The sequence below is a fragment of the Callorhinus ursinus genome, unplaced genomic scaffold (assembly GCF_003265705.2).
Source record: "Callorhinus ursinus isolate GAN/ISIS: 27379988/994484 unplaced genomic scaffold, GSC_fseal_2.0 scaffold2, whole genome shotgun sequence".
NCBI lineage: Eukaryota > Metazoa > Chordata > Mammalia > Carnivora > Otariidae > Callorhinus > Callorhinus ursinus.
In genome coordinates this window covers 100,013,511-100,030,829 of record NW_027397064.1, presented here as the reverse complement: position 1 = coordinate 100,030,829, position 17,319 = coordinate 100,013,511, and the positions used below count along the sequence as shown (strand labels likewise).

Sequence of the window (17,319 nt, the reverse complement as noted above, 5' to 3'; positions counted from 1 at the left end):
CACAAACTGAAACAGTCTAGTTTTCTGTGAAACATTTAAAGAAAGGGAGGAAATGGTAGACTGTAGTCTCAATCACCCCTGCCTAAAAATGGTAACTTTATTCTAAGCAGTACAAACAAATTCCTATTTGTTTTTATAATAAACACACCTATGAGTTAATAGTGTTTTCTCCTTGTGAAGCAGGTGACCTTACCAAGTGACTGAAGTCTGGACCCAGATTTCATCTCAAAGGCCCTGTACTCACTCAAAAAACAGGGAACTGGTGAGATGATCTCAAGATTTGTTTCAGTACGTGTTGAAATGCTCTGTGCTTCATCCAACACATTGTCCGCATTCTTTCCACATTTGGCCAAAACTAAAACCCTATGGATTCCAAGTTGTAAAATATTTTCTCTGGATTGCAAATATCAGCCAGCCAAGCAAGCAAGCAAGCAAGCAACCAACCAATTGATCAATTAACAAAGCCTTGTCTTAGACACCAAGTTCTGCTAGTTGGCTCAGGTAGGGAAGACCTGACTTTTAGTTATGTAAATTGGGACAAGTCCTGTTAAGTGTGGCTTTCTCGTCTACAAAATGGGGATTACGTGTCTTTCCTATTTCATTGAGTTGTCTTGAACAGTGAGATAATTTCTGAAGCTGATTGTAAGCAACTAATGTAAGTTATTCGTTTATCATTAAGCTTATCTTTTCAGACCTCTCTCATTCTTAAGCTTAAAACTAGCTGAATTTTAAATGCAGTGTTAAGAGATTCAAAACTAAATACAAACACATAAGCCTCATAAAATACATGTCTGAAGAGAAAGGTCCAAGCATTTGAAATTCTTGTGGATCAGGATGGGAAAGCAAAACCTGCACAATGCCAATCTGTCCTGAACTTGCATCTCCATTTAACGTCAGGAAGCCAGAACAAAGGTTTTTTTTATGGGTTGATGAACCTATAAAATGTACATATGGAGATACTCAATTTTATGTGTATGTATACATATGTGTGTGTCTGTATGAAAAGGACTCTTCAAAAAATGGACTGAGATAATTTGGTTAGGTCCTGGGAGTTATATTGTTTTGTTCTGCATTAAGATGGGCTTTTGAGATTTCTCTATACGGTTTATTTCTATGTGCTAAAAATATATCATTTTCAAATTTAATCAATTAACATCTCGATCATGTGCTTAATTACTGTACTTTTTAAAGTTTTAGAATTAGAAAACATATAATTATTAAAAATCAAAGTATACAATGATAATTTTTAAAGTAATCAAAAATTAGGGATGCCTGGGTGGCTCAGTCGGTTAAGCGTCTGCCTTTGGCTCAGATCATGATCCCAGGATCCTGGAACTGAGTCTCGCTTCCGGCTCCTTGCTCAGCTCTCCCTCTGCCTGCCACTCCCCCTGCTTGTGAGCACTCGAGCGCTCCCTCTCTGACAAATAAATAAATCTTAAAAAAAAATTAAATCTCCACCAGTCTTGTCTCCCGTCAACTCATTCTCCACATGTGTCACTGTGTAGTATGTGTCCTTTCTACTCCTCATCCTTTTTACTGTACACACACAATCAAACTGTTTTACCAAGATATGTTACCAAGACTAAAATTCCACTTGTCTTAATAGCTTAGCCAGTCTTCCTTGGCTGGCCCTATAGTGAGGACAACCACACCTCCTCTATATCTTGTCACATGTTCTGAAACTCCTATACCTACCTGCTTTGCTAATCAGTCCCTCTACTCTTCACCCATCACTCTCAGACCCCTTCTTTCTTCAGCCCTGATCACAGTCACTACATCCTATACCCCTTCCTTCTTCTCAACATTAATCTTTTTACTTATCTATGTGCCTTATAAAGAATTTTACTTTTTTCCCCTAATTCTCACACTGTTTTTACTTGCATATGGACTAACTGCATTATATAAACCAATAAATCAAGACATTGCATGTTATTGTGAGGGTAAGCACGTTGTGCATTAAACTGATGGGGTATAAATACTGAATTATGAAACTGAATTTATATACGAGTATGTAATACGAGGTAGGAATGAATTTTTAAAAAGATTATTTTCAGTATGATGGTCATCTTACTACTTAGTTCTCCTTTGCTACTTAAATTTTTCCCACATTGTCTATTCATTCTTATGGTTCCCTTCCTGAAAAATATTAAGAAAACTCTACCTTTTAGTATTTAACTGCTTGACCACAGTGCTACATTATCTGCAGAAACTAAAGGTTTAGTCAACAAAGTAATAAGAGGGTTTTTTTGGGGGGCGGGGGTTGGGAGGTGAATACAAAGAACTCTCAGGAATAAATAAGCACATTTACAAATACATAAAAATTTTAAAACACTGCATAAATAAATGCTTCTATCAAATACCCTAACTTCCCAGATTATTTCAAATGAAACAATGTGGGGCATTATTATTATTTTTTTTATTTTTTAAAGATTTTATCTATTTGAGAGAGAGAGGATGAGAGAGAGCACACGAGGGGGGAGGGTCAGAGGGAGAAGCAGACTCCCCACTGAGCAGGGAGCCCGATGCGGGACTCGATCCCAGGAGTCCAGGATCATGACCAGAGCTGAAGGCAGTCGCTTCACCAACTGAGCCACCCAGGCGCCCTGAGGCATTATTATTTATAAGAAGGAAGCTAAATGAAAAAGGTCTTACGGTGATGATTCCAGAACGATGCTATTAGCTTGTGTTGAAGATGGAGATCTGTGATTCACAAACACTTCACTTGGGGAAGTGTGAACCACATGGTCTACCAAATGACCAACTGAAGATGGTCGTAACCGGGTTCCCTCTTGTGTGAATGCAGAATTTCGACTACATAAAGAGGAAGAAAAATTGAGTGAAAATGTGGTTTAATTCAACTTTTTCCAGTTTCTTACTTATATGATTACATTATAAAGTGGGTATATGTTTTAACACTAACCACACTGACTAAGCAAAATCTCTGACAAAGATAGTATGATGCAAACAGAAAGAATACCAAACAGGAAGTGACGTCTAAGATCTGAACTACAGTCAGTGATCTGCCACAAGGGTTTTACCTGTTCAATCTATTTATCTCTACCAACCTTAATGTCTGAAGGCTTTAGTCACTACAACTTAGTGTCTTAATCAGCATTTACAGGATTAGAGCATTTATACCTCATTTTATTGCACTTTGCTTTATTGCTTCTTCTTTTTAAAAGATTTATTTCTTTTAGAGAGAGAATGAGAGAGTGCACGAGCAGGGGAGGGGCAGAGGGAAAGAATCTCAAGCAGACTCCCCACAGAGTGCAGAGCCTGATGTGGAGCTTGATCCTACAACCCCGAGATCATGACCTGGGCCAAAATCAAGAATCAGACACCCAACTGACTGAGCCACCCAGTTGCCCCTCTTCTTTTTTTAAAAAACATATTGAAGGTTTGCAGTTACTCTGCATGGAGCAAGTCTATTGGGTGCCATTTCTCCAACAGCATTTGTTCACTTCATGTCTCTGTCACATTTTGGTAATTCTTGCATTATTTCAGACTTTATCATTACTGTTTTTGTTACAGTAATCTATGATCAGTGATTATGACTCACTGAAAGCTTAGATGGTAGTCAGCATTTTTTAGTAATAAAGTGTTTTTAATTAAAGCATGCACACTGATTTTTTACACACTGCTATTGCACATTTAATGGAATACAGCAGAATGCAAATATAACTTCTATATGTACTAAGAAAGAGAAACAATTCAATGACTTGCTTCACTGCAGTGGTCTGGAACCAAATCTGCAATATCTCCAAGGTATGCCTGTATAAAGTAAAGGGAGAGGATAAATAATTCAGAAATATCTCTGGTGTGTGTTCTTTTTTAATCCTTATAAAAGTTTTTATTTATGGTCTTCTTAAAATTCCTAAAAATAAATAATGTATCATATTTCCATCCTCATAAGTGACAGTCACAGGAATTATTATTTTCATTATTATTAATTACGACAGCTAACATTTGAACACTTATTATGTGCTAGGCATTGTTCTAAGCATTTTATATATATCACCTCATTTAACCCTTTTAATAATACTACAAGAAAGACACTTATTATAATTTGTAGATGACGAAAATGGGACAAAGAGATTAATTAACTTGCTCAAAGTTCAAACTTCCAGTGATTCCAGGGCCCATGCTCTTAACCATCACACTATACTGTCTCTTTAGAATTGAGGAAAAAAACTTTTCAGATCATATCTATAACTGTTTTATTACCTAGGAAATTTAACTCAATCATCTTTCCTCCGTCTTCTGTAATTTGCTCTAATTATTTAGTGGTACTAGTAACAAATGCAGAAATGGGTGGCTGGAAAATGGCCCAAAAAAGAAAAATGGTTCTGGATTTTCTTCAAATAGTTGATTAACCTCCGAATATATGCAGTATTTTATAAAGAAAGATGATTTGGCAATTTGCAATTAGTAACAGAAAAACCTGTGAGTCTATCTTTTTTTAGCAGCTTAGCAGCTAGGAAGACACATAGGTATGAGGTAATGTTCTCTAAACCGAACTTTACTTTTGTTATGGTAAAAGTTTATTCTTGGGCTGAAAAACACCCACTGGTGACACAACTTTTAGAATTTAGTACAGGGGCGCCTGGGTGGGTCAGTTGGCTGGGTGTCCAACTCTTCATTTCAGCTCAGGTTGTGATCCTGGTGTCATGGGATCAAGCCTCACATCAGGCTCTGCGCTCAGCACTGAGTCTACTTGTCCAGCACTGAGTCTACTTTGTCCCTCTCCCTCTGCTCCTTCCCCTGCTTGTGCTCTCTAAAATAAATAAGTAAAATCTTTTAAAAAAGTAGAATGTAGTATACACTTATTGGATGTTAATGTGTTTAAAATATTTCTGAAGTCAGACTACTTCAAATATTATATTCCATACCAAAACTCAAATATTTTGTATTCAACCTTTTGGGTGAACAAAGTCTATGAATACACTGACATCTGTTTATCATTATTTAATTACATACATATATTACACATAATACATTTGTTAATACATTATAAAATTAACATCTTCAGCCAGTACAAGTTGATTATCTTATTATTATCTATACCAAAGCATAGTTTTGGTGAGAAATACTAGAATGAAGTATATAAACAGTAAGTGGTGAGTAATACAGGCTTCTTAGCACAGATATGGCTAAGCTTGTGGGAACTTATGTTGGAAACCCCTTTTTCCAGACCAAAGAAAGCGGTGGAACAGTTGGGGTAGGAGGTTAGGTAAGATGATCACAATCATTTAGCATTTTCAAACAATATATGCTTCCCCAGGAATTCTGGAGAGCCACATGAAAAAGGATTATGTCAGTAGCAACCACATTTCCCAGATTTTAACTCTACTAACAGATTTTTTTTTCCTACTAATAGATCTTGATTTATTGGCTAGAGACCCATTACTGTAAAGGAAAGTGAGCATCCTTGTTCAATGTTCTACTCCCTCATTCGATGAGACTTTTCCATGCCACTTATGCAGTAAGCTGCAGGCTATGAGGAAATAATGCTCTGGAGCAACAAAAATCATGTTTGACTAAGATATTTAAACGTAAAGATTTACATATTTTGATCTTCAGGCAAGTCTACAGTCAGTCCGTACTTACTGATTAGGAGTTCCAGGTGGAGATCGTGATGGAAGGCTTTGTGTTTCTAACCTGTCATCAGATACTGAATTTCTGCTTACTACTTCCCAATCCATTAATTTCCGTGCCAAGGGCTTACTTGGGGACCTGCAGAAATAATTTGATATGTAAAAAATTTTATTTTTATACCCCCAACTATAAATCAAATTTTAGAATTTGTCTTAATAGATCATATTCTAGATGAGTCACAGTTTACTTAAAAGAAATTAATGCATTTAGTGGCTATTTACCCCATAATTTCCTAAGAAATTAAATCTGCTTTGTATGAAGAAGGAAGGAAAGACATGTTAAGAGTATATCTTAAGACATACTTAAGAGAAAATAGGGAAGAGGAAAAAAGAAAAGAAAGGAAAAAAGCAAAGGAGTAGCGGGCTACCAAGTTACCTCAGAGAGCAAATTATAAATATTGCCTATTCCAGAGTTTCTGAAACTTTAGCTCATCTTGTGATGTATTAAACTGCTAGCATATTATCTTCTAAATACCCTTAAATCTACACCTTGATCCTCTACCTTAATAGAGGACGGGGTGAAAATGATAATTATGTATATTATAATTTTTTACATTTTACATATAGTAGTAAGCTAGTGGATTGTTTTGTTTTTTAAAAAACATCTAGGTTAACATTCTGTCTTGTGGTAAGATAGAAGACTACGTTTTATTACCTATCTATATATTGTCAGCTACCACAGTGATGAAGATGAGAACTAAGTAATCTTTTCAGAAAAGATACAGACCTTTGCAGAATATTAAAAAATATTCAAATTCCTATAGTGGCCAAAATTCATGGAAAATGTATGACATCTACTTTTTGACATGCAGAGTTAATATGAAGGTTAATATAAGGAATTACACTACTTACATAAAAACACATAATAAATAATCTTTTAAGCTGACAGTTTTATATTTCACTAATAAATTCACTGAAGCACATAGAAATAGACTGGACTAAAATGCACAGTAACACCAAGAATACGCAATAAAATTTATAGACGTAGTAGGAAGCATTAAAATAATGATAAGTAAAGTGTACTAGTTTTGACCTTTCATGAGACAAAGCATGTAAGTATCTATGTCTAAGTATCTAAATTTACCAGTACAATGTATGACCCTAGGTCCTTCCCTACCTCCTGCATTTTATGATTTATGAGTATCTAAATTTTCAGTGCAATATTTTAGTCTATTAATTAAACCACAAGTATCTTAAATTACTTATGAATCCAAACCACACAAGTGCCCCATCATTTTGGATATTCATAGCCAAAACCTTTTTTTTAGTTTGGCCGAATGACATCTCCTTAATTTAAGAACATCATTTCCTAAAAGAGATGTAATGCTATTGATTAAAAATAAAAAAAAAAGACACTGGCTCAGATTTCATTTTACATAAATGAATTCAAAGTAATATAAGGATGAACATTTCCCATTATCCTGGGTTAAAATTATAGGGTTTTCCTACTTGAAGACAATCAGGACACCATTTAGCCCAACATCCTAATACTGCTGTGCAAACTCATATTCCTTTAGTCACAATAAGATGGAAAAAAAAGAATATTTCATGCATTTGATTTTTAAAATGAAGATTACTAAAAGAAACCTTAGCATTTACTGCTCTTCTATTAGCCAATTCTCAAAGTTAATAAGATACTCTTTCTCATATATTAGACTACTAAATGTAAACTGCAGGAGTTCATAATCATAGTTAGATCAACTACTTTTGTTTTCAAAGAGAGGTTAAAAGTCATTTGAAGGAGGAAAAAATCTAGCTATACTCACCCACTATAGAGCATCAGAACACTTTACTGTTGTTAATAAACTAAACATGGTTGGAAATGCTCTGCGTTTTTTAAAACTAAATTTCAAGTGTTTTATTAACAGCTTTAACCTCAGAGACCCACCCACTCAAGCTTGCTGTCTATGTTTCCTGTTGAATGTGGAAATTTCAGAGAAAAAGATACCACACTTCATCAGTGTGTTTGCAATGTGGTAAATATATTTTCTGACCATGGCACTTTATTCTTCTGTTGCATGTGAACATTCTTTTGCTTTTCTTCTTAGGTTTTATACAACAATTGAAAAAGTGTGAAAGCAATTCAAAGAGGAGATATACTGGGGGAAAAATTATTTATTATTGCTGAAAACACCACCTTACATTGAAACTTTAAGAAGAAATCTTTTCTATCTATATATATACCACCAATTAAAATTCTAAGAAGTGGACAAGAACTCTAGAATTCTCTAATAGTTTAACAGAATAAATCAACAATTGTTAAAACCATGAGAGTATTTTGGTAGATATGCATCAGGTCTCAGGTCATCACAACAAGATTGTGATATATTACAAAAACAACCCCAGAGAAGCTTAAGTCTTTTGGAGATGGCAGGATCATTAAAACAATACCATTAAATGCAACTTTATCCCTGTTGATGACTTCTTATTCAGAGGAGGATTCATGGAATTCCATGTAACAAAAGAATTGGGACAGTTATTTGAGGCTTCTAATATTGGAATTTTAGCCTACTATTCATCAAGTAATGCATATTTGTTTTATAAAATAACCTATTAAACAATTTCTCATTTTAATAATGCATATACAAAATGAAGAACTAAGATGCAGGTATAATTGTGAATATTTCTCAAGGTCACATATGATCAAAATATTCAAACACTAAAACTTACAAAGTAATTTGCATGTGATATTAACATTAATAAATACATCTATAATTTGGTGTTCATATTAGAATGTCATACTACAGTGGAACTAATTATCAAATCATGTTCGCTATTTTTTTTTAAAAGATTTTATTTATTTGATAGAGAGAGACACAGTGAGAGAGGGAACACAAGCAGGGGGAGTGGGAGAGGGAGAAGCAGGCCTCCCACGGAGCAGGGAGCCTGATGTGGGGCTTGATGTGGGGCTCAATCCCAGGACCCCGGGATCATGACCTGAGCCGAAGGCAGACACTTAACGACTGAGCCACCCAGGCGCCCCTCACGTTCACTATTTTTATAAATATCAAGAAAAAAACTTTAAGCTTGTTAGGAAAAGAAGAAAAAAGCTAAGTATTTTGCTAGATGCATTTTTAACAGAAAAGAATCAGAAAAACATTGATTTTGATTTTAACAAGTCTGAAAAAAATCATACAAATAAAGTGTATACTAAGAACTTGAATACCTTTTATATTAAAACAACAAAGAGGAAGTAAATTATTTCATTCTTGAGAAATTTCAAGGAAAAGAATTTCAAAAACATTTTCTGTATATTTTACCTTCCTACAGGTGCTTAGCACTTTCTAACTGGAAACAAGGGTATCTAAGACTGTAAGAGGGAAGATTCTGAATAATTTCAGTAGCCATGTCTATTAGAGTAGGCATCTCTGTTATTAATTTTTTTCTTTTCTCCCTTCCCTAATAATCAAAAAGTAACCAAATAACCATTAATATGACACTAAGATTTATATTTAATAGAGAAATGACAATATTTCCTTCATAAATCTAAAAACAAGATGAAACAATAAATCAAATTCAGAATTTTGAACAAATGTTGAGACGATTTACATCATTCAAATTCAAATAAGTTTATCACAGCAAAATGCTATCTAGCCCTGACCAGATAAATCCTTCAAGGCATTGTCACTGATAGTCTTCCTTTTGGGTAGATTATTCATAGACAAATGAGGATGAGGCTAAGCCAGGAATGAAGAAAAACAATGCAGGTAAATTTTATTATTCAAACACATAAAAATCATGTTTGAATAATTTTTTGTTTCAAATGTCCTTACTCCAAGGAACTTAAAATAGCCTTTATTATTTATCTTTACAAGCATTCAAGGCATATAGTACTGGCAAAGAGTCAGATAGTTTTAGCAGTGACTCCAACTCCAGAGGCAAGGAAGTGACAGGTTAAAAGGAAGAATCATAAAGTTAAATCTACAGTTTAGGATAAAAGGATTTAACTGTTTAAAGATTTACTGACATAAATGACTAGATTTTTCAATATAAAAGAAAATGCCTATAATACATTAAGTGAAAAAATAAGCAATAAAAAGTATGAAATAATTTTTAAATGAAATAAATATATATACACACACACACATGACTGTGAGATATACATGGCAAAATATAGTAATAGTAATGAATAGTAAGTACCAATTTTTTAAGGGGGGGAGAGGGGTGAGGGAGGGAAAGAATCTTAAGCAGATTCCACGCCCAGTGCAGAGCCCAAAATGGGGCTCCATATCTCAGGACCCTGAGATCATTACCTGAGATGAAATCAAGAGTCAGACACTAACCAACTGAGCCACCCAGGTGCCCCCCAAATTTTTTTTAAATAATCGTGTTGGGTCACGATTTTTCTTTGTATTATTTGGCATGTTGGAGTTTTTCCCTTTTTAAACAGGGAAACCTTGAACCCAGCTGGGTTTCCCATGTTTGGGGAAATCACAGGGGTCAGAATGGTCTGAGTGCAATTTACAAGCCTCTCCTTAGAGAGCCATCTTTGTGATCATAGTTATCTTCCCTGCCACGTAAGTACTGGCATGTTGGGATTTTAAAAAAACAATGAAGTATCACTTATATAAGTACAACAAACAATAAAGCCATTTCTACTTTTGGAGAGAGAAAAGAGAAAAACAAAACTCCTTTTACTCAAGAAACACAAAACAGGAAGGTCTTTTTGATGAAGACTAAGAGCAAAAAATTAAGGTAAAACCAAAAGCAAAATTCAATAATTAATTTTTTATGTCTCTAATGGCAGTAGACACCAAGCAGATGAACTTTTTAAGGACTTACCCTCTGTAAGCCATTTCCACTGAAAAAACACTGCTTCATTTAAAACACATCTACCATACCGCACACATTACTACAAGAGCTGGGGCCAGTGCAGTGAATAAAACAGACAAAACTCCTGCCTTCATAGAGCCTACATTCTAGTGGGGTAGAGAGACAATAAAGGAAGTCATTCCTCACAGCTCTGAGACAGGAGGGCAGCCAAGCGTTCACCTATCTCATGCAGAACAGCAAGAACTATTCTGTAGAGGTTAAAAGTGTGGGTAAAAACTGGGAGGCCTGCATGAGAATCCTGCTACATCCCTTACTACCTCAGTTAAATTATTCCAAATGCACTGTGCTAGGTTTTCTCACCTGTAATGGAATTTATCTCACTGAATTATGGGGACTGTGAGATCATACACAAAAATTGCCTGGCATAGATAAATGCAAAATAAATGTTAGCCACTATTAGATACACTGGCTATCTTCTGTCCCCTCACAACCCCATACAGTTGATTCCATCACAGCAGCCAGAGTGATCCTCCATCCACTCCCAGATTTTATTATGGAACATTTCAAACATAAAAGTATAGAGAATAGTTTAATAAACACTGCACTCAGGACTCAGGTTCAACAATCATCATCATGGTCAATCTTGTTTCTTCCCTACCATTTACTTGAACCCTCTCACCCCAATTATTCTGAAGCAAATCCTAGAAATCATGGTATTTGTAAATATTTCAGTTTACCACTGTAAAACATGACAACTCTGCCAGATTGTTAAAAATGCAAGTCAGTTTATACTCCTCCCAGGGGAGGATCTCAGCCCTTAAATCCAAAGTCCTTACCATTTCTAACATGGAGCCACACAAGTTCTGGCTGCTACCTATCTTCCTCTCTAACCACTTTCTCTAGCACTGCCTTGTTCTTTCTGGCCCATTACTGGCCTGCCTACTTTTCCTTCAACATGACAAGTGGGCTCCAGCTCCATGGCCTTGTGTTGCCTCAATCCTTTACTTACATTAGATATCTGTTGCACCAATCAGAATTTAAGCTCCATGGGACTAAGCTGTGTATTTTGTTCTTCATTGTATTCCCAGGGCCTGACACAATGCTCAGCAGAGTAGGTCTTCGATAAATATTTGCTGCCACCAATTTGGTCATTCTTCCTCCTTTCATTTATTGGATAATCCTGTTAGACTGTTGCTCACACATCTCAAACTAGACCTGTGCCAGTTTAACTCCTTTTTCCAATACAAATTTGTTCTCTTTCCTGTATCCCCTTGTCCATTTTATGTCACTCAAATCTGATGGTCTTTCCAGATACTCCTGTCTCTAACACACCTCCATCTAATTGATTAACAACTTTTATAGTTCTACCTACAAAATGTTTCCCAAGTTTGTTCCCTAGTCTCCATTTCATCACCACTGTTTCAGTTCAGGCCTTCGTTATTTTCACTTGGATTACTGCAATAACCTTCTAATTGGTTTCTTAGTACTGAGTCCTTACTTCTAACCCATTCTCCATCAACTGCTCATAAACCTGTTTTCTAAAACATATACCTGACTATGTCATTTCACTCGTTAAAAAGCAAACTGGTTACAAACAGCTCCTAAAAATATGAAGATAACTAAATGGCACCCAAAAAAATAAACTTATTTAACAATGTGATTTAAAGAAATGGACTGAATACTACATGAACTTAATCATTATGTTTTTCAAAAATGTTTTAAAAAATGAAGGAAATGAACTTTCTAACAAAATGTTACATTAATAATTACTTGATTCAGCCTCGTCAGAACTATAATGCTTGGCACAGGGTTTATCTCACTCATGTAAAAAAAAAAAAAGGGGAATGAATAAACTAGACAAATTATTTCATTACTCCCTCAACATAACTTATTTAGTTAAATAAAGGATCATGTTATAATTCTGTAATATTTGGAAAAAGGGTTTTTAGTAATTTTAATCTTTTAAAAACAATTCAGACACTGAAATAGAGGTGGCTTACCTTGCAAATACCCTTTCTTTATTTGCTTTTTCTTTGCCATACTGAACTGACTGGACTTCAGTTCTCCCACTGAAATACATAAACATGCACAACAATAAAATCTTAAAGAGAACTCTAAGATAAAATAAGAACATACAACATGATTATATTACAACTTCATAAGAGACAAATTTCTAGCAGAGACAAGGGGGCAGAGGATAAGAAGAAAAGACTGGACTAAATTCCAGTTCTACCTGAATGGATGAAGCTTATTTATGGCTCTTCCACTAATGAACAACGATGTGTTCCATAGACACTCCATTTTCAGATACTTCTTTATTTGAGAATGACTATCACTCTCACATCATCGGTTGGGTCTGTCATTTAGCTAGTGTTTCTACTACTCCTTGATGAAGGACCTGAAACATGGGGAATCTTGATTCTTGCTCTTTTCTTGGGCTTTTCTTTCTTGTCTACTGATGATCACAGATATGAAGACTGTTTATATCCTCAAATCCTTCCTTGTCCAGACATAGGCAACTCCAGACTTTTGTATACAGGAAGGAACTAAGGACAGAAATATGGTTGCAAATTGTGCACTATAAGCAATTTGTCCTGAAGCTGATCCGTCTAGCAAGCACACAGTTTATGCATGGAAACTGAGCCTCCTCTGTGGTAAAGCAATGTATTCAGACCAAATCTGTTACTAAAAACTTGGTTCTCAGAGAATTTGCTACTTGACACATCACACTATTTAAGTGTGAACAGCCATAAATGTCTAGTATATCAAATGTAACCATTTACACATATAGGTATAATTCATATAAGAACAGGCAAAAATAGGTTTCCAAAGCAAAGCAAGAAATTTTAAGATCATCTTCCATGGATAAGTATGGATACATGTGAACAGAATGGTCTGTCTGTTGAAGTTTTAATGGAGAAGTCAGAAACCTAACCATGATTTTTGAACTTAGGTACACTGAAGTTTCTTAAGAAAATGTATTTCCTCTAAGAAGGATAAAGTATACTTGCAATTGTGAAAAAGCTAACAAATTGAGGTTCACTATTATTTTGTATTTCCACATTAGAACAATGATTTTAATCCCTTGGATATTTTGGAAGAGAGATAATAAAGGTGTGTATTTGAGTAGGTTGGTGGAGTAGAATAAATTGTCTGATATCTGAATTCCATCTCTTAGTCTAAATAATATATCAACATTTTAAGTCTTACAAAAGTTCTAGTATTTCCAACCACTGCTTATTATGAAGGAAAAAAATATTTATTTAACGCATACCCATTAGGGATAGGACCGTGTCCAGATAACATTTGTCATGCTGCCACTCCTTCCTCAATTACAGGATTATTAATCATTTTGATGATTAAAAAGTATTTTGGGTATGTTTTAAAAGTTCGTAAGGACTACAAACATAAAACTTAACTTTACAATTATAAACATATATGGCTTACTTATATATACTAATTTAATATTAACTGAGCTATCATGGGTCTCAATCCTCCCTCCTGTGATCGGCTGTTTCATAGGAGGCTTGCTAGGTTCCTTTGTGAGTTGGCTTTCTGTTAGGTTCTACTTTTTTTTCTGGTGGGAGATCAGAAAGTAGAGGAAGTCAGAAGCAGAAGACTGGCAGACGCTGGTGGCTGCTGTAACAATAGTGGGAATAGAACGCTGGGAGAAACAGCACCTTCTGGATGCTATGTACCATCCTTGATCAAAGCAGCCCCTCTCGGGGCAGATCCAGAACCAACTGTGACAGTGGCTCTTATGATGGAATAGCAGGTTTAGGCTTATGGACACCGGCCTAGATGTCACACAAGTTTCTGATCCTTAAGTATTACCCATTCATCCTATTTACTTCTCTAAAACCCTCTTTTTCCCTTTTGTTTTGACAGCCTCTCTAATACCTGTGTAACCAATTCCCTCAAACCGCTTTTATTTGAAAAATCAAAAGAACTTTCTATGTCTCTGACTGATAATTTACCAGTGAAGAGGATTCAAATGGGACACTATTACTCAAAAGGCTGGATTAACAAGTTGGATTTTGTAACAAAAACATGAAATATGAGGGAGCATATTTCATATTTTCCATAATATTGTTTTTTAGGGTTTAATATTACTATTATTAGAACAAAATGCAAAACTGTACCATAATCTAAGAACACCAAATTCTGAGAGTAAGATACTTATTTTTAGAACAATGAGAAAATGACAATTCGTAAAATAATACAGGCTCATTATAAGTAATTTCAGCGATATAGGAAAGCAAAACAAAAATATTTTTTTAAAACCCCAAATTAAAAAAAATAAAGTTAAATTAAAAATAGTAAGACCCCCAAATTTAGCCAGAGTCTTATCCCTAAGAAATAATCTCCATTATCAGCAGGTAAAAATCATTCTAAAACTCTCTCTCTATACATAAAAAATGCTATAAATAGGGACATAATTCTATTAACAAAATGATTATGTTATATATCCCACTTTTAATGAAAACAGTATTAAACTGATTTCCCTTGGACTAAAAGAAAGAAAAAGACTGCCATTCATATATAAAGAAAGAGAGATTAGGAAAACCTTAAGGAGTTGGTGTTATTAATATTTAATTTTTGTTAATATGGATTCTCATACTTCCACTAGTCCCTTGCTTCCTCATTTTCTTATATTGTCACTTTTACTTTATCAAAGTTTACAGCATTTTAATTCTGTTCTATAGTCATAATCATGATAGTTATCAAGGATTAGTTCTATGTTTAAAGGACCTAACCTTTATTCTTACTTCTTTTACCAAGATTCTTTTTGAGTCATGTTGACTTATCTCTCGGATAGCTTAATTTTCTTAAAAAAGTTTTTTTCTGGGTGCCTGGCTGGTTCAGTCAGTAAAGCATGTGACTCTTGATCTCAGGGTTGTGAGTTAGAGCCCCACAATGGGTGTAGAGATCACCTAAACATAAAATCTTAAAAAAAATTTTTTTTCCCAATGGGCTCAGAGATGTTATATTCATTGAAGTTTTGTATATTTGATGTTTATTGGCTTTAGACTTGAACGGCAAACTAGGTAAGTTTGATATTTTTCAGTCACTTTTTTTCTTTAGGACGTGGTAGACAAAGAGTAGTTCATGTTATTATTAAAAAGAATACCATCAACTTTATGCCAAAACATTAACTTAGAGGGAAGAGATAACTTCCTTGAAAAACATGAACTACCAAAGCTCACTGAGAAGAGAAAGAAAACCTGAACTGCTTTGTATCTATTAAAGAATCTGAATGTGTTGCTCAAAAGCTTCCTATAAACAAAACTTCTGCTCTAGATGGATTAATTGGTAAATTCTGCCAAACACTTTTTTTAAAGATTTTATTTATTTGAGACAGAGTGAGAGAGAGTGAGCATGAGAGAGAGCACAACCATGGGGAGCAGCAGAAAAAGAGGGAGAAGCAGACTCCCCACTGAGCAGGAAGCCCGATGCAGGGCTGGATCCCAGGACCCTGAGATCATGACCTGAGCCGAAAGCAGATGCTTAACCAACGGAGCCACCCAGGCACCCCTGCCAAACATTTTAAAAGGAAATAATACCATCACTACAGAAATTTTTCTAGAAAATTGAAAATGAGGGAACACTCCCAACTCATTCAGTGAGGCCAAAATTACCCTAACACCAAAACCTAACACTGATATTACAAGAAAAGAAAACTACAGAGCAGTATCCTTCATGAACACAGATGTAAAAATTCTAAACAAAAATTTGGCAAACTGAATAAAACAGCATAGGAAAAGGATAACAGATCATGACCAAATGGGGTTTACCCTATGAATGCGGGGTGGGGTTAACACTTGAAACTCAATGTAATTCATCATACAAACAAATTAAAAAGAAAAACCATATAATCTTTGTAATAGCTGCAGAAAAAAACATTTGTCAAAAACCAATATCCAATCCTAACAAAAACTTCCAGCAAATGAGATGTAGAGGGAACTTCCTCAACATGCATTATATATAGCATCTATGAAGAGCCTACAACTAACATCGTACTTAATAGCAGAAGACTGAATATCCGGCCCCCCTCCCAAGATAAGGAAAAGACAAGGATATTTATTCTCACCACTTCTATTCAGCCCTGTACTGGAGGTTCTAGCTGGGGGAATAAGGAAATAAAAAGAAATAAAAAGGATCAGAATGGAGAGGAAGAATTAAAACTGCCTTTATCTTCTAGGTAGAAAATCTGTTGGAAGCTACAAAAAAGCTCCTAGAATAAGTGAGGTAACCAAGGTCTCACTAAACATTAAAAAAAAAAAATTGCATTTCTGCTTAATAGTGAATAGTATGAAATTAAAATTTAAAAAGACCTCAAGAAATTAAGGATAAATTTAGCATAGACCTGTGAAACTTGTAAATCTGTGAAAGACCTGTACACTGAAAAACTACAAACTGAGAGAAGTAAAAGACAACTTAAATAAGTAAAAGACATACCATGTTTCATGAGTTTGAAAACTCAATATTTTTAAGATGTCAATTCTCCTGAAATTGATCTATAGTTTCAGCACAATCCTAATTAAAATCCAAGAAGTGGGTTTTTTTGTTGTTGTTTTGTTTTGTTTTTGAGAGAGAGAGTGTACATGAGCGGGAGTGGGGAGGTAGGCAGAGGGAGAGGGAAAAGGGAGAGAGAATCTCAAGCAGGCCCCATGCCCAGCACAGAGCCTCAAGTGGGGTTCCATCCCACAACCCGGAGATCATGACCTGAGCTAAAATCAAGAATTGGACACTTAACAGACTGAACCACCCGGGTGCCCCCCTAAGAAGTCTTTTTTGTAGAAACTGATCAGCTAGTCCTAAGGTTCAGATGAAAATGCAAAGGACCTAAAATATTTGAAACAACTTTTAAAAAGAACAAAGTTGGATGACT

General features: G+C 35.1%; 1 protein-coding gene across 4 annotated transcripts in view; it reads right to left on the bottom strand.

The window, feature by feature from the left end:
• The window catches only part of PTPN4 (protein tyrosine phosphatase non-receptor type 4), a 192,316-nt gene that overhangs the window by 46,776 nt on the left and 128,221 nt on the right, over nt 1-17,319 (bottom strand). For all 4 annotated transcript variants that reach the window (XM_073885052.1, XM_073885066.1, XM_073885059.1 and 1 more), the window contains 3 exons: nt 12,428-12,496; nt 5,608-5,733; nt 2,653-2,811 (listed from right to left, as the gene is read on the bottom strand). In XM_073885052.1, the coding sequence (XP_073741153.1) occupies nt 2,653-2,811; nt 5,608-5,733; nt 12,428-12,496 (354 nt within the window). The remainder of the gene's footprint in view (nt 1-2,652; nt 2,812-5,607; nt 5,734-12,427; nt 12,497-17,319) is intronic.